The sequence below is a fragment of the Vulpes lagopus genome, chromosome 8, assembly GCF_018345385.1.
Source record: "Vulpes lagopus strain Blue_001 chromosome 8, ASM1834538v1, whole genome shotgun sequence".
Taxonomy (NCBI): domain Eukaryota; kingdom Metazoa; phylum Chordata; class Mammalia; order Carnivora; family Canidae; genus Vulpes; species Vulpes lagopus.
Window position 1 is genome coordinate 97,136,154 of NC_054831.1, and position 18,182 is coordinate 97,154,335.

General features: G+C 39.6%; 2 protein-coding genes across 5 annotated transcripts in view; one reads left to right on the top strand and one right to left on the bottom strand.

Moving 5' to 3' along the window:
- The window catches only part of NDUFAF2 (NADH:ubiquinone oxidoreductase complex assembly factor 2), a 151,821-nt gene extending 143,898 nt beyond the window's left edge, over positions 1-7,923 (top strand). The window contains exon 4 of the mRNA XM_041766055.1: positions 7,611-7,923. Coding sequence (XP_041621989.1) covers positions 7,611-7,862 — 252 coding nt within the window. The 3' untranslated portion in view covers positions 7,863-7,923. The remainder of the gene's footprint in view (positions 1-7,610) is intronic.
- A 1,505-nt stretch (positions 7,924-9,428) lies between these two features.
- SMIM15 (small integral membrane protein 15) lies at positions 9,429-17,614 on the bottom strand. 4 transcript variants are annotated; one of them, XM_041766098.1, is made up of 3 exons: positions 17,478-17,614; positions 15,857-15,981; positions 9,429-14,979 (listed from the first exon to the last, which is right to left on the bottom strand). In XM_041766098.1, the coding sequence occupies exon 3, from the start codon at positions 14,965-14,967 to the stop codon at positions 14,743-14,745; it is 225 nt and encodes a 74-aa protein (XP_041622032.1). In that variant the 5' UTR covers positions 14,968-14,979; positions 15,857-15,981; positions 17,478-17,614; the 3' UTR covers positions 9,429-14,742. The 4 variants fall into 4 exon arrangements, with proteins under 4 accessions (XP_041622032.1, XP_041622031.1, XP_041622029.1 ...); XM_041766097.1 differs by lacking the exon at positions 17,478-17,614 and adding an exon at positions 17,286-17,424; XM_041766095.1 differs by lacking the exon at positions 17,478-17,614 and adding an exon at positions 17,154-17,291.
- Positions 17,615-18,182: the final 568 nt, after the last annotated feature.

An 18,182-nucleotide genomic window follows, 5' to 3' on the forward strand; every position in this document is an offset into this window, starting at 1 on the left:
TCTGTTACCCAGCACCTCCCACAGGTATAACTTATATTAGAGCTGATTTCTACACCATCTTGAAAAATCCCTGTATTCTAGAATTTGCATGAGGGACCGTATGATTCGAGTGGGATTATATCATGGCTAAAGTCTACAAATGTGCTATAAGTCAACAAGTTAGAAGATTGCATTTTCAGGGTTCCTGGGTGGCTCAGTCAGTTGAGCATCTGCCTGCAGCTCAGTTCATGATCTCAGGGTCCTGGGATTAAGCCCTGCATCAGGCTCTCTGCTTACTGGGGAGCCTGCTTCTCCTTCTCCCTCTCCTGGTCCCTCTGTTCTCCCTTTCAAATAAATTAATAAAATATTTTAAAAAAAAGAAGAAGAAGATTGTATTTTCAAGCTTTTTGTCTGTATCTTATTAATCTAAAAAAAACCTTTCAGTCTTTTCGCATTACACTTAGTTTGCAACACTGAGTAGAGTACTGCAGCACCAAAAGGGCTCTTAAGCAGAGTTCAGCCAAGAAGTGGCCCTGGAAGGGGCTTGAGCTACACCTTTTGAGGTTTGAGTTCACACTGTCAAATTAATGAATTATATACAATAAATAACCATTAACTTGACTGTGCTAAAAACAGGGGTGAGCTTTTTAAAGGCATCCAGAACTTTTCCTTTTTTTTAAAAAAAAAAAAAGTCTTCAATGTAATCCTTCACAAACAATGGTCATGTATAATATGACACAGAAAATACATAAATTCAAACATTTAATACATAGTACTTTTTACAACTGAATTTGTCTTTTTTCCCAGTGTCAAGGCTCCATAAAAAAAAGTCTAAGCTAATTTGCTCCAACTGAACACTCTGCTGCCTGTTGAAATGAGGGAGATTGTCACAGAATAGTCATTCATTAACAGTATATTTAGGGAAAGTTCTGAAATAACAGATTTTGCTATATGTTTTGAGTATGGTTTCTTTCTCTTCTTGCTTGAGCTTTAGTTAAAAATGATATCCTTCAGTACTTCACTCCCAGGGACTCTTGGATGTGACCTTCTTAGAATGGCATTGACCTCATGCATGACTGTCAGCTTCACTGGGCTCAGCCTCAGATGGAGAAAGACCATTGTTAGGATGCCTGGGTGGCTCCCTTGAGCATCTGCCTTTGGCTCAGGGCATGTTCCCAGAGTCCCAGGATGGAGTCCCACATCAGGCTCTTTATCAGGAGCCTGCTTCTCCCTCTGCCTGTGTCTCTGCCTCTCTCTGTGTGTCTCTCATAAATAAGTAAATAAACTCTTTATTTAAAAAAAAAAAAAAGATTTTTATAGGTAGAGGTAGAAGCAGGCTCCCTGCAGAGAGCCCGATGCAGGACTCAATCCTAGAACTCCAGGATCACGCCCTGAGCCAAAGGCAGATGTTCAACCACTGAGCCACCCAGGGATCGCAAATAAAATCTTTAAAAAAAAAAAAAAAACCCGTTGCTGATATTGCTGCTTCAAATATCAGGCCAGGGAAGCCAGGACAATGGCGTAGGACATGGAAGGCTTGGTGGGCTGAGGCTCTGTGTTGCATAGGAGTACGGAGGGAGTGAGGCACTGTCTGACTCCCAGCTAGTGCTATTAATTTGAGGGCTGCATATAATCCCAACAGTCCCCTTGCTTTCAGGCTATACTTGTCATCAAAAGAACTGATATCTTTGCAAACCTTAAGAAGTCCTTTTGGTGGGGGTACAATCATGATAAGCCTCAAATTCCTTAGCAGTAGTTTCCATACAGTATGATGATACTCATGTGCTCAAGGAACGTACAGTGAGTGACATAAAGTTCCAGAGCATCAGGCACATAACAGAGTGCCTGCAAATCTAGCATTTTCCATGCAGTGATGTCCTCCATTCTCATCCTTCTGTCACTAGCCCTTCCGTTATGTAGATTCAAGTTTTCATCTTGTATCATTTTCTTTCAGCCTGAAGTACTTTCTTTAATGTTTCCTGTAATAGGGGTTTGTGATAAATGCAAACTTTCTTTGCCTGAAAAATGTTATTATGCCTTCATTTTTGTTTTTTTGTTTTTTTAAATTTTATTTATTTATTCATAGACACAGAGAGAGAGAGAGAGGCAGAGACACAGGCAGAGGGAGAAGCAGGCTCTATGCAGGGAGCCTGATGTGGGACTCGATCCTGCGTCTCCAGGATCATACCCCAGGCTGCAGGCGGCGCCAAACCGCTGTGCCACCAGGGCTGCCCTATGCCTTCATTTTTGAAGGATATTTTCACTTCATATAGGATTTTACATTAGCAGTTTTTCTTCTTTTTCAGCACATTAAAGCCAACACATTGTTTTTATACCTTGCATTCTTTCTGATGACAACTCAAAATAGTATGTATTTTTGTCTCTTTTATAAATAAATATTTTTTCTGCAGCTGATTTTAAGATTTTTCTCTTTACCATTAGCTTTTAGCAATTTGGTTTTATGTACTTTGGTTTTGTACTTCTCCTGCTTAGAGGTTTTTGTTTTTAGTTTCTTAAATATATAGATTTATGTTTATTTGAAATATTTCTACTCATTATTTCCTCCCCTCCCTGTCTGTTCTCTGTGACTCCATTTACAATGTTAGACTGCTTGATATTGTCCCACAGTTTACCAAGGTTCTAGTACAGTTTTTAAGCTTTTTTTTCTCTGTCTTGCATCAGTTAAGATGGTTTCCATTGCCTTGTTTTCAGATTCATTGTTTTTTCTTCTGCAGTGTCTAATTGCCATTAGGCAAATCCATTATAGTTTTCACTTCATATGATATTTTTTACCTCTGTAAGTTTCCATTTGGCTCTTTTAATAGTTTATGTTCATTTTGTCTTTGAACATATCTATAGTAGCTGTGATAAAGTCCTCATATTTACCACATAATTATGAAGTAATTTCGTCATTTCTATCATGTTTGGGTCTATTTCTGTTGGCTGGGTTTGGATCACACTTTCCTTGATTTCTTGATTGGATGATGAACATTGAAATAGTATATTGCTTACTGTCTGGGTTTTGTTGTCCTCCTTTTAAAAATGTTGAGTTTTGTTCAGAGTACATGAAATTACACATTAATCAAACTTTTGGAGGCTAACTTTTAAGTTTTCTTAGGGCAGATCTAGCAGTGGTATCCAATAGGAGTTTTCTGCAGTGATGGGAATGTTTTACATCTACTCTTTCCAATGTGGTAACCACTAGTCACATTTAACTCCTATAAACACTTGAAATGTTTCTAGTGCAGTTGAGGAACTGAATTTTTAATTTATTCTAATTAATTTAAAATGTGTGGCTAGTGGCTACTATATTAGACAATGCATGTGTAGAGTTACGTCTACTCTTATGCCAGTTTATCCTTACTCCTAAAGAGTGATCTTTCTGAAGTATTTATACTGAATGCCTTGAGTATTCGGTGAGGCATCTCTGGCTGACTAGAACTTGAACGTCTTGTAGCTTCATGCACGCTCCAGCAGTTGTTCAGTTTACAGCTCCTTGGTAGTTACTCCTGGCCCTGTAGCATCTCACCCTAGCGACATAAGCTTAATACTCAGCTGAATACTCAAGTGGTCCCCTAAGCAGATTTCTGGGACTTTTTTTCCTGCCTATTCTGGTATCCTGCCCCACAAATTCTAGCTTCCTCAGCCTTGGTAACCAATGTCTCTATCTCTTTAGCACAACTTCTGCTTGGATTCCCCCACCCTATGCAGCAGTCCATATTATGCCTCCAGGCAGAAAGCTGAGGTAATACAGGGCTCATTTCATTTGTTTCCCTTCTCTCAAGAATCACAGTGCTGCACTACTTAATATTTAATACCTGAAAAGTTTAGTATTTTTTGTCCAGCTTTCTAGTTGTTTATGGCAGAAAGACTAGTGTAGTGCCAGTTACTCCATCTTGGTCTCAAGCCAGTAGATTTATTTTACTAACACCTCTATTCTCAATCAAGTGGCAGTGGGTGCTGCTTTATTGAAGGCTGTAGCACATTAAAATATTGAAGATTTTTCAGTCCAGCAAAATCACGAACTTTGTCTTTATTCTTCATTAGAGTAGCTATTGATATGGGGATTCTGCTATTTACAAGGTTTTCACAACAAATAGTTATTCAATGTTTGTCATAAAATAGTTAAAATTATAATTACTTAAACAGTGTAAGTATTGAAGAAACTTTATTTCTACTCTGAAGTAAGAAAGAAGGATGGATATGAATTTGGTATGTTTGTTTTTTAATAGAATAAATAATCCACCTGTTTCCATTATTTAAAGTCCACTATTTAAATATTCACCTGTACTCTCTTCTATTGTCTTACCACTGCCCAGCAGCTAGTTCTTTCCCAGTCCTCAAAACAGCCTGTGGAAGAAGACAGCACTGTTTCCTCCACGTTACACAAGGAAATTGAGATACAGAGAGATTCAGCAACTCTGACAGGGTCACAGGGCTGGTGCATGTCCAAACTGGGATTTGTATGCAGATAGTCCTGCTTCAGAGCCCATGGTTTTAATCACAGACTTTCAGAAGCCCTAACAATGTGAACAGTATACATATGAGTATTTGAGGTATAAATATTCATACATACACAGTCACATTATTCCCATTTTCAGATAAACTGAGCTTGAAAAAAACTTAAGTGACCTTCTTGGTATCACAGCTAGTAACAGGTAGTTTGGCATTAAAACTATGTCTGGGGGATCCCTGGGTGGCTCAGTGATTTAGCACCTGCCTTTGTCCCAGGGGCGTGATCCTGGAGTCCCGGGATCGAGTCCCACATCAGGCTCCCTGCATGGAGCCTGCTTCTCCCTCTGCCTGTGTCTCTGCCTCTCTCTCTCTGTCTCTCATGAATAAATAAAATCTTAAAAAAAAAAAAAAAAACTATGTTTGAGTCAAGGAAATATGTGGATGATCATCACAGTGCCATTTTTTAAAATGAAAATGTGTCACTTTAGGGGCAGCCCCAGTGGCGCAGCGGTTTAGTGCCACCTGTGGCCTGGGGTGTGATCCTGGAGACCCGGGATCGAGTCCCACATCAGGCTCCCTGCATGGAGCCTGCTTCTTCCTCTGCCTGTGTTTCTGCCTCTCTCCTCTGTGTCTTTCATGAATAAATAAAATCTTTAAAAAAAAAAAAGAAAATGTGTCATTTTGGAAATAACAGTAGGGGTGTTCACTCAGTAAATTGTGGTACAATGCTAAATCATACAACCTTCTTTTTTTATGTTGAATATTTTCAGGGAGAAAAGCAGCATATGAAAGGATATTTATTTTAAACATATAAACATTTTATATGAAGGAAGGCCCACTTGCTCTTAGTTTATTTCTACACATTGAAACATACTAGTTTTATTGATGAATGTACTGAGACTGAAGGTGGTGGTGTTCAAAGGAAATGAAAGGAAAAATTCTTATTTTATGGTAATTTCTACTGTAAAATAGGCTTTGTTACAAAATGACTTAACTCTCCAGATTCATGTTTTATCCATCTAACTTTCATCTTATCTATTCTAAATATTTACAAAACTAGATTTCCTTTCATACATGATTTATGTTCTGTTTAATTTTTCTGGAGGCTGTTAGGAGGGGTCTGGTAACAGTTTAAAAGAAAAGACAAGGGAAATTCTTTTCTAGGTAAAATGATAATCTCCATGTCTTTCAACTCTTGAAATTTTTAATCAGTCTTCATGTTAAAATAATTAACATATTCAGAAGATTGAGTTTTTCATTTGCCTAAATGGCTGTTGTAAGAAAGAAACTGATTTGGCAGAGTGATGGTGAATAAAGAGAACTTACTCGAAAACAGAACAAAAGAAAGAACAGCTCTCTGCTCTCACCTGTCTTTGATGCAGCAGCTAGACGTTTACACCAGCTGTAAGACTGCAGAAGAGCTGAGGTAAATAAAGCAGGAATGGGAGCTTCAGGGGATGTGATGTGACTGATCCCCTGACACCAACACCAAACAAGGTGCATACCAACTTCTCAGTAGCATCTTGCTACCTGGGGTGGTTTACCACTGCAAGTTCAACTGAGTTCCGTAGCTTTCATTCTGCTCCAGGGCTTCCATGAAGACACAGGAAGGCATAGAGGGTATTGAAGAGTATAGGGTTATGGAAAACGTATTTTTTTCTACTTCCACTGTTTCCTGTATCGTATTGACAAAGATTTCCTTTGTGACACATGGTTGCTTCACCTGACAACTCTACAGGGTGCCTAAAAGCCTCGCTAGTCTCACCCTCGCTCATAATAGCTGGCCTTGAACCCAGTTACTGTGGTTATTAAACTATTCATGGGGAATTGGTCTGTTGTAGAAATCACATGAATATTTATAGTCTTTCCCAAACATGTTTGCTTTGAAGGGGAAGTTGCACTAGATGGGCCCTTCTTTGTGCTTAAAACTAATTCCATTAACACTCTGTGCTCCAAAAAACTTTTTAAGTAAAAACCATTCAAATCAAATGTAATTTTAATTATCAGTGTTTACCTTTTAAGGGCTAATACTACTTGAAATCCACTTTAGAAACAGGAAGGTTGCATCATACATTTAGATACCTAGAGGTTGCTTTTAAGGGTCGTTTTTTTAGTGTTGAAATTAAAACACGTGACTTGGAAGAACTTGTTCTTGTCAGTGTTGTCCAATATTAGTTACATTAACATTCAACTTTTTTAATATTATAAATGATATGTTAAGGAAAAATTTAAAAATACAAGCAAAAAGTATTTAAAAATATTACCTGCTTGAAAATAAGAGGAAGAAGGGATCAATAAAGATAAAAGATGTAATGACTTTATTTCATGTTTTTAAGGTACACATCTTTTCAAATTTTAACATCACTAAAATGAGGATGTGTGGAGTTTGCCTTTTGTAGTGGTCTGTGTAACAGTGTGTAACAGTGATGCTTCTTACATCTTAAATTCGATGTTTCCACTGTAACCAGTGAAATAAACTAATTTGGAGTATAGATCCTTATGGGTTGAATAGCAGTTCTGAGGGACAGAACTGCATTGCACAAATAGCTTGTACTAATCTGAGGAAGCATTTCCAAAAGCAAAGTGCCTCTGCCACTGGCGCCCAGGGCATGCTGAACTGATGCCCTCCTCATCCTCCTCCTCACCGCCACACCCACGACTCCAGGAAAGAAAGGGACATAGATGGGACTTGGTTCTGGTGCTATAGGGGGTGGCAGCAGCATCCATGCTTTCATTCCCACAGAAAATTAGACTGGTGGGAGCAGCTTGCTGAGGCCCTCAACCCTTCACTTCCTCTCTAGTACCACCGATGATCAATTTCGAGCCAAAAAATAGCTAAGCTTAGGAAATCTTTGACAGAGTAACTTATGCTCTTGTGTAATGTTTCATGTTAAGTAGTTTGTTTTATATCTTGGGTAATTGAATAGTTTTGCTTTGTGGTCCTTCACATCTTACTACAGTATTGACAGCAGAGCTGTTTAATTCAAATTATAATGGTACAGTATCAGGTAACTTTTTTAAGCTTGTCCTGTGCATATCTATGTTTTATTTTAATTGAAAGCAAATATCATGTATATATATATATTTATTAGTTATTTTACTTTCACAAAACCTATAGAGTTTGGGTTAAATCTAACTCAAATTTAGTAATGTCTTCCATTTGTATATACATGCAGGAAATACTAAAGAATGAAAAAAAAAGAGAAGAAATTAAAATTAAAAGTCAACATCTTTATGAAGAAGAAAAACTCCTTAGCAAAGGGAGCAAGGAAGAACTCTTGGCTCAGCCAGTTCAAACTCAGATCAAAGGGCATGCCTCGGCTCCATACTTTGGAAAGGAAGAACCTTCCGTGGCTCCCACCAGCACTGGTAAAATCTTTCAACCGGGATCCTGGATGCCACAAGGCAGCAAGAACCCAAATCAATGAATGAGCTGTGGTAGTATTTCATTTGTGTAACTTTTTTTAACAATAAAAGAAGTAAAAATTACTTTGTTGTTTTCTGAGTATACAGTAATTCTCAGTTCCATTAAGCTTTTTTTTTTTAAGATTTTATTATTTATTTATTCATGAGAGACACAGAGTAGAGAGAGACACACAGGCAGAGGGAGCAGCAGGCTCCATGCAGGGAGCCTGATGTGAGACTCTGATCCAGGGTCTCCAAGATCACACCCTAGGCTGAAGGCGGCGCTAAACCGCTGAGCCACCCGGGCTACCCAAGAATTCATTTTTAGTATGCATAAGAAATGTGAGGTTATGAACTATACATAGAAGCCTATTTTTTAAAGATTTTTAAGTAATCTACACCAAACGTGGAGTTCAAACTTACAACTGAGATCAAGAGTCACACACTCTACCAACTGAGCCAGCCAGGCACCCCAAAACCCAACTTCTTTAGGTATAACTCCTTCATTTGCTTTAATCATCATCCTATTTATGAATTTGCTTTGGTTTTCCCTTTTAGGATTCCTCCCTTGTGATGTATCTTATAGCTTTATGCGCTCAGTACATTTTGAATCCTTATGATCATTTAGGAACTCCAATGTATATCATGAAAGAAGATAATGGTAATTAGTGCTGTCTCCTAAAGTACCCAGTGAAGAGAAAAATGAGAAGACTGCCATTTCTGGAGAAGCATTCTGTTAAGATTCTGAAGGATTAATAAGCATGAACTTGGATTAAAACATGTGGAGGTGAAGAAAATGTAGTTGATAAATCAAAAAAAGCCACAAAAGCCTGGAGTTTGAAAAGAGAAATTAGGACCAACAGAAGATAATCATCACAAAGTCTGAAGGGACAGTAAAGAGAAATGGTATGTTAACTGGAGTTCCCTAAGATAAAAAATTATTTTGAGAGAGGCACCTGGGTGGCTCAGTTAAGCATCCGACTCCTGATTTCGACTCCTGTGCTCAGGTCATGATCTCAGGTCTGTGAAATTGGGCTCCATGCTGGTGTGAAGCATGCTTGGAATTCTCTGCCCCTCCCCCCCCTAAAGAAAAAGAAAAACAGTATTTGGGAAAATGAAATATAGGCGAGGGCTCTCACCAATTCCACTGACAATGGGGATTCCAGTGACTTGTATATTTAAGAAAAACATAAGACGGGGGATCCCTGGGTGGCGCAGCGGTCTGGCGCCTGCCTTTGGCCCAGGGCACGATCCTGGAGACCCGGGATCAAATCCCACGTCAGGCTCCCGGTGCATGGAGCCTGCTTCTCCCTCTGCCTGTGTCTCTGCCTCTCTCTCTATGTGACTATCATAAATAAATAAATAAATAAAAATTAAAAAAAAAAAAAAAAAGAAAAACATAAGACGGGTGATGTTAAAATACTCATTATTATACTAAAGTATTTTGAAGGGTCATGTTTTCTGAAGTACACAACTAAGTTTTTGTTGCTAATACATACTGCTCACAGTGTTATGGCATTATAATAGGTGCTCAATAAATATTTACAGAGTGATTCAAATTTTAATGCTCTATAGGAAATCCTTGGTTCTTTTTTTTTTTTAAGACCTTTTTTATTTATTCATGAGATACAGAGGGAGGCAGAGACACAGAGGGGACTCAGGCTCCCTGCAGGAAGCCCAGTGCGGGACTCACTCAAGCCCTGAGCAGAAACCAGATGCTCAACCACTGAGCCAGGCGTCCCAGTTACATGTTTTAATACTGAATTCTTAAAAACACATAGGTTAACATTTTTACTTAATAGAAGGTAAAAATTTTAATTGCTTAAGAAATAAATTACGGAAAAATACAACTTTGTAAAACATAATATTAAAACAAATAATCAAACGTTATTTCCATAACATACTTATTGAATGACAAAAAAAAAGACCCTTGGTGAAAATACTATCATTCCAGCACCTGTTAATATGAGGTTAACCATTGAGTCTCTGTATCATTACAGAATATTACATTTTACCATACAGGCAAAAAAAGGAACTAGCCACTAGGCAATAGAAAAAGAGATAAAATTGATAAAATAGTGCAATTGATTATAAGTTAAGATTTCTTGAGTCTTGGTTTATGAGAAAAAATACAAATGTTCTAACATGCTAAAATATTTCTACTGCTATTAGATTAAATGAAATCTATACATATCTTTTTATAAATGTTTGCCTTATAGTCTATAAATATCTTAACATGACAATTTACATTTTTAATTTGTTTTCCTTTTAAAATACTTGTTTTATTAACTACAGAGAATAAACCGATGGCTACCAGAGCGGGGAGGAGGATGGGAGGATAGGTGAAATCAGTGATGGAGATTATAGGGACACTTGTGATGAGGACTGGGTGTCGTATTGAAGTGCTGAATCACTAAATTTACACCTGAAACTAATGTTACACTGTATGTTCACTAACTGGAATTTAAGTAAAAACTTAAAAAATAAATACTAAGTAGATGAGGCATAAAAAATAAAATTAAAATAGCTGTTTTACATAACCAGAAAAGAAAATCTTAACCAGAAGTCCTTGTGGGAGAATACCTGAAGTAAAATTATGATACTGGCCCACCATTATTAGTAGAGCATACACTTTTTTCAAAAAAGATTTTATTTTTAAGTAATCTCTATACCCACCACGGGGCTCAAACTTACAACTCTAAGATCAAGAGTTGTACACTCTAGCCAGATGCCCCTAGAGCATGAAGTTTTAAAGTGATTTCAAGGGGTGCCTGGGTGGCTCAGTTGGTTAAAGTATCTGCCTTCGGCTCAGGCCATGATCCCAGGGACCTGGGGGTAGAGCCCCAGGTCAAGCTCCCCCCTCAGCAGGAAGCCTGCTTTTCCCTCTCTCTCTGCTGCTCCCCCTGCTTGTGCTCTAATAAATAAATAAAATCTTTTTTTAAAAAAGTGATTTCAAGAAGTGAAAATGACATTTCTAATAATTCATCCACACTCCTTTCCTCAAGACTAACATTTTTTGGATGACTGGTGGCACTGTTAGGTGGTACGGGAACAGAGTTAAATGTCCTACATAAAAATGAACTATAACCTTGCCCTAATTCAATTTACCTTTCTAAGCAATCTTTTTTATATTTGGCTTTTATGCCAGACACGTGCCAAACACAATTAAAGTATCAAAGTATTATCAGAATTCCTTGTTTGTCCACCATATGTCATATCTTAAATAGTTAGATTTTGGACAGTTACAAGTTTTTTAAAAAATGAAAAGGTCTTGGGATGCCTTGGTGGCTCAGTGGTTGAGTGTGTCTGCCTTTAGCACAGGGCATGGTCGAGGTCCTGGGATCCAGTCCTGCATCAGGCTTCCTGGTAAGAGCCTGCTTTTCCCTCTGCCTATGTCTCTGCCTCTCCCTCTGTGTCTTTCATGAATAAATAAAATTTTAAAAATTTTTAAATGAAAATGTCTTTATTTTTTTCAAGACAGACTTTAAACCTAAGCAAAGGTTTCTTTAATTCCAAAAATAAAAATGTTCATTTCAAAGTAATTAAAGTATCATATATACCTTAAGTACTTTCTCAGAGGTAAACTGTTCTTGATTTCCCATGCCTGTGCTATACATGCATGTAGCAGATTTCTGACTGCTCAAGTACAGAAAATGTGTTGGCTATTGGGTTTAATTCTATAAATCTAGCCTATTAGCTATGCCTTGGATATATGAAGTTGAAAATCAACAAAAATGGAGGAAAAAAATTTTCCCATTGTTATTCTTTTCCATTCCTACTTTTACTGATTTCTATCATTTAATCAGCCTGAACCAATACATTATATTTTTAATGCTATCTCATTAACCACACTATTTAAAATGTGATCTGATCTCACCAAACAAAAAATAAAACACAAAGACAAAAATAAAATAAATGTAACTGGAATTTACATAGAGCAGGCTTTCTCAAACGGTGTCTATGTTCTTTGGGGGATAAACCAGAAGTGAGAAGAGTCTGTAATAATTAAATACAGTTAAAAGACTCCAAGAAATCACATAGGAATAATCCCGTGTTTTTTATATTTCCCAAACTTGTGGTATTTGAACATGGAATCTATTTTAATACATTTGAGAAGTACATACATATACATATGTATATATTTCAGATATAAAGTAAATCAGAGTTATGTTATAACCAATTGCAAACATAAAAACAATCATTAACAGGACACAGATTACCTCTAACGTAATACCAGATGAGGTGTAAAGTGCCCCTTACCCCTTTCCTTTACATTATGTGTAAGCAAAGAAGGAATGAGTCAGGAGCTGTTAATTATAATTTATCTCAACATTGGTTTTCAAGCTCACAGCTTGGAAAGCTTACTTTGCTTACTATAACCTCAAGAAATAAAAGTTAAAAATGCTATACTAAAAAGTATATCTGATGTAGCAATACCATGCTGAAGTTTATCACATGGATAGTATGGATCAAATTTTGACACACAAACCTTTTTTTCTTTTTTGGGTAAAATATCTATTATAGGCAGCCTGTGTTGTTCCCAAAACCAGCCATAAAAAGCTAATTGATGGGCAGCCGGGGTGGCTCAGTGGCTTAGGGCCGCCTTCAGCCCAGGGCGTGATCCTGGGGACCCGGGATCGAGTCCCGCATCAGGCTCCCTGCATGGAGCCTGCTTCTCCCTCTGCCTGTCTCTATCTCTCTGTCTCTCTGTCTCTCTGTCTCTCTCTCTCTCTCTCTCTCTCTCTCGCCCCCCACCCCCGTGTCTCTAATAAATAAATAAAATCTTTAAATAAAAAAAGGTAATTGATTATATCCTCAAAACTTCAGAAGCAACATAAAAAGGCAATTTTTAAAAGAAATTTTATGCCTTATTAGGCATAATAAGAATGATATTCTTTCATCAATAGTATTATTTGTTGCAGAGAAAAGACTGATTTTTCTGAAGAATCTCAACCCTCACAATACTCTATTTTGCATTCCCCATTTCCCCCACATAAACACAAATGTAAAGACATACATATTATAAAATCTGTTGATTTCACATATATAAAAAGGCACCATAGATGTTGGGAAAAAAACTAAAGCTGAAGAAACTGCCTATGTCAAACAAATTCAAAATTGGCATGTGTTTAAGACTCGAAAAGAAATTATAGAAAAACAGATTTCAATACAAGAAATCAATGAAAGCACAGCTTTAGTAGATAATTGACAAATTCTACATGTATCTTAGCCTAATTTTTCTTAAACTATGCTCTGCAGACCCAGGAGGACTAGGAGATACACAGAAGCAGTTTAAGTTTTAATTTCAACAGTAATTTCAACTATTAAAACCTCAGTGACAATAAAGATATCCTAAATCACTTAAGTAACCTAACAAAACACTGAATTATTTCGGTGCCTGGAGACCAGTCTATAAGCATTCTCATGAGTCCTTAGGTTTTCATAGTTGAGAAACATTGCCCTGAACTTTTACAAGTAGGCTTGTAGCTACAAATAAATTCTGAACCCTTTCAAAAGTCTAACTTCTGTAACATATCTAACTTTATTAACCCTTCCTTTAAAAAAAACAAAAACAAAAAACCCAGGACCTCTTTATAAAAAAGTATCAGATTTATTTCAATATCTAGTTTCATTTTTAAATTAAAGCTGGTGGACAATTTTTTGTAATTTAAAATTCATTAGCAGAGGTGAGGAAAATGTTAATAAGCTATTAGATACTGACAGTTAACAAAATTATTGGACTCTGCATTTATAAAAGCCATGTTTAATAGTAAAAAGTTCCAGTTATGCTACTTAATTGAAGGAAGTATCTTTTTAGCTCTTTATTTCTAATTTTAACACATTCTCATTTTGACATAATTTATCTTTTTCACCCAATTACTAGTATGGGGAACAAAATTTTTCCAAATGTTAAACCTTTACCACTTATGAAATAGGACTTAACTATTACTTTTTCAGAATTCCTTAAAAGAAGTCTGAAAGTTTAATTTTCACCATGAACCTGCTTGATCAGAAAGTACAGAACATCACTACTAGATAAATTAAAATGAAGAATGGAATAAAAACACACAAGTGGCATCTACATAATGAGCAAATTATATAGTAAGACATATTAACTACACATTTCTACACAGCACAGTAAAGATTAAACTGCTTCCAAGGTACCACAAGGTTTGGCATTTTTACTGCAAGCTTTAAATCAAAGTGTTATTCTACTCAACAAGACAGCTCTACGAAAATGGCAGTGTTCATAAGTACAAAAATTCTTCTATCTGGTAGGTGGTAATTCTACATAGCCAATAAGAATTCTTTATAAAATGAGATTTTTTAAAAATGTCTGATAATTATCTCAAAGGCTAAAATGAGAAAATGCAGAACACAAAGAGTCATTGGTTAATATGTGGCTTTGAGAAAGCCAGAAATGATTCTATTCCAGGAAGTAAGCAATAATGATAAAAGATGTAATTAATATATGCCTTTTAAGCCAAAGCACACTTTTCACCTCAGGACAGTTTTGACTATTACATCCTCAATTCCCTTCGCCCAGAACAGAACCCTTTTCTAAGCCATTATTTGAATAGAGTTCATAATGTATAGTCATTCTTCACCACCGGATGTTTTCATTTCAGAACATAAGCTGCCAAATGGCAAATGACTAAGTCAATTATAAAGAATTTATAGCATAATAAATGCCAATTTACAGTAACTGTCATCAGACTTCCACACCAAAACCTAAAAGTTGCTGCAGTAGAGGTGACAACTAACATGATTCTTCCATGAATTCGGACTTTGTTTACAACAAATTATAGCCATAAAAACCAGAAAAGAAACCTCTGTGGGTCCTTCCAATGCTGCATAATTTTCAAAATAATTTTCCTCTGGTTATACAGCCTGTTCATTCCTTCAATCCTTTTTTAGTCGTTTAGCTTTTGCAATATTTTCTTGACGTTTTTGTTTCTTCTTTTGCTCCTTTTCCCTGGCCTCAATCATCTTGGCCAATTTCCAGGACAGTACTGCACTTGCTAGAAACAATGGAGTAAGGGCCAAGATAACCGTTGTAAGGAAGCCATACGGGTCCTTTGCAGCCCATTCCACAACATACTCAGCCCAAGCCTTTATATCAAACATCTTTGTGGCCGTCTTCAGAAAAGGGAAGAGGGGGGCAACAAGAGAAAAGACTATGTGGTTAATCAAATTTTGAAAAAGTTACATCATACACTCAGTTAACTTGGAATTCTGTTGTAACTCATTAGGTTTTTGTTTTGAAAAACCATCCATTAGTACTATTTTAATATGGACTGTTATCTCCGGTTAAGAAAAATAATTCAACTAGGGTAACACTTAAAAGTGTAAAGGTATAGAAGATAAAAAGTAAAAACCCTGTGGAATCTGTGTTCAGAAACGGCCAATTTTCTTTAGCAACAGACTTTTTAAAAAAAGTCCTGAGTCTTAAGCGCTCCTTCCAGGAAACAGCTGAATCCTGTTTGGTATTTTTTGACACAGACTTAGTATTATTAAGTACTAATTAACAAAAATGTGATTCACCAAATTTGGTGTTTGAAAAGGACAAGCCACAGAATACATGAAAAGGTTGAGAGAAAGGAAGGTAATGAATGCATGGCTGTTTCCAGGGATGAAAAAGAGACATGGTATGGGAGGCACGATTAATATCCACATTCGTGTGCAAAGAGACATAAGCAAAAAAAGGACATGCTATCTTATGTATGCCCTCTTTCCTCTCTGAAGATTCCTACTTGAGGACATAATTGAATAAATGAAAAAATTACCCATAACAGGTGCCAAGCATTTTGTTCCACTCTGAGTTGGTATGGGACGGCCATCTGGTAAATACGGATGGTGTGGATCTGAGTGACATTTTCTATTTTGCCCCAGAGGCTGATTTTCAACCTTTCGTGTTTGGGTCAACCTCTATTCAAAGGTGAAAATTAAGAATACTTGGGTAGGAATGGGTGTACATACATGCACAATTTTGGCTGGAATATAAAAAGCCGTCTACCTTATGCTTGAGTAGTTCTTTCCAACTTTGTCCTGGGATTACTGGTGAGCCAATTAGTGTCAGATGACTCTTGCTTGTCTGTTGTCTTTAGTTCTACCATACACTTGTGAGAGAAAGTTTAAATTCTGTATTGAAAACAGATATGAGGGGAAAAAGTCAACTTTTAGGATAATTGTGAAAATTTCAAATAGACTATTTTGAAATCCTACCTATGCAACCTATAAATGACATGTAAAATTGCCTAGCACACTATACACATTAGTACCTATTCTTTCCTAAATTTTTTTTAGGTTTTATTTATTTATTCACGAGAGACACAGAGAGAGAAAGAGAGAGGCAGAGGCACAGGCAGAGGGAGAAGCAGGCTCCATGCAGGGAGCCCGACATGGGACTCGATCCCATGATCCAGGATCATGCCCTGGGCTGAATGCAGACACCCAACCTCTGAGGCACCCAGGGGTCCCCTCTTCCTAATATGAAGAAAGAAACCATGACACCTGCAAATGCCCTCTAAGAAAATCCTAATTACTGGTATAATTACGACTATTTTACTAAATTACTTCAAAATAAAACTATGAGGCTCACTGACATATAAAGAGAAAAATGAGTTCACTGATAAGTTACAGCATATCCATTCCCAGATTTTGAACTTTTTTTTTTTTGGTCACTCTACTACACAATTCGTGTTCTTCACAGAAACCAAAGGAAAATACACAACATCACCCACAATCCCTTCACCTCCAAAAAAGTACCACAGAGGCAGCCCGGGTGGCTCAGCGGTTTGGCGCCACCTTCGGCCCAGCGCATGACCCTGGAGACCCAGGATCGAGTCCCACATCGGGTTCCCTGCGTGGAGCCTGCTTCCCCCTCAGCCTGTGTCTCTGCCCCCCCCCCCCCCTCTGTCTCTCATGTGCCACAGGCTTTACCATCCCTCCACCGGTCGCTTCATACTCTCAAACGTTCAAGTGCCGGTAGGACCCTGTTAACGGGCCTGGCCCTCCGCACCCTGCCTTGGATTCTCGGGCCCACACGGAGGTCCATCAACAGATGGTTCACAACTTCTCCAGCACGGTCACGAACTGACTAAGGCAAAATTCAGTGACAATCGAAGAAACTTTGAGAAGAAAAAAAAAAGAAAGAAAGAAAAAAAGAGTAACGCGGAAGTGAAGGGCCGGGCTCGTGGCAAAGTTCTAGCCACTAAGACAGAAAAGCCACGGCCCACAGGCCGCCACGGCTCCCGGGCGCTTGCACGCGACCCAAACCCGCGAGGCCCCCGCCTCGGAGAAGTCAGTCTTACTCTTCTCCCCCGGTGAGGGGTCGAGCCCGGGCTTCACGTCCGCCCAGCCCGCGCGGCCCTGACGGTGCGTGGCCGCCGTCAGCACGTCGCGTCCATCCTCGGTGTGGTCCTTTCTCCCTCTAGTTCCCTCACCCCATCCGGCCGCCCGCCCCAGGGAGCCACGTTCGCTCGCCCGGCGGCCTCGGCGGGAATCGGAGAGCGGGCGGGTCCCGGGCAGCCGGGCGTGGTCCCGCCGCAGCTCGGGCCTCCTCGGGGCGCGCGGGTGGGCCGGGCGCCCCCGTCACGGCAGCGACCGCGGGCTCAGACCCCCGACTTCCAACTCACCTCCAGGCCGGAAGCAGGAAGGCGGAAGCCGCGGCTGGCGCGTCCCGCCCCCCGGCCGGCCCCAGCCCGCAGGGGGCCCGAGGAAGTCGAGGGGCCAGTTTCCGGCGGCGCCATTGCCGCGCGGGTCCCGGGACCCCAGCCTGCGGGGCTCGCGGGGGCGGGGCGGCGCCCGGGGCCGCGAGCGGCGGGTGAGGCCTCTGCGGGGAGCCGGAGTCCGGCGCCTCCTGCGGGGGCCCAGGGGCGAGGTGGAGGCGCGGGGGGACGCCGGGAGCCGCGGCGGGGTGCCGCGGGGCGTCCGTCTCTGCCCCCGAGGTCAGCCAGGAGCCGGCGGTTGGTGCAGGGTCCCGACGGGTGAGGTCTGGAGCCCCTGGAAACACCCCCCGGACCGGAAGCGCTTGGTCTCCACAAGCCGCCCCGAGCCCAGGTGAGGGTCACCGAGCGACCGTCGGAGGACCCTGGCGAGCCCGTCCTCCGGGGCCACCCCGCCCCCAGCCCCTGCCTCTTCTGGTTGGACAGGACCGCAGGCCGGGAGCCCGACCGTGGTGGATCCCCTGGACCTTGTTCCTAAGGGGAAATGCAAGCAGGCTGTGCGAAGAGGGGGTTTTTGTGGTTTGTTTTGAATTTGAGACCCTAACTCCTTACACACACACACACACACACACACACACGAAATGCTCCGTGCTTGCCCCAAAGTGAACTCGGCCA

Excerpts from the sequence above, each read along its gene's own strand:
- SMIM15 (XM_041766098.1), bottom strand. The coding sequence starts at position 14,967 with ATGTTTGATATAAAGGCTTGGGCTGAGTATGTTGTGGAATGGGCTGCA.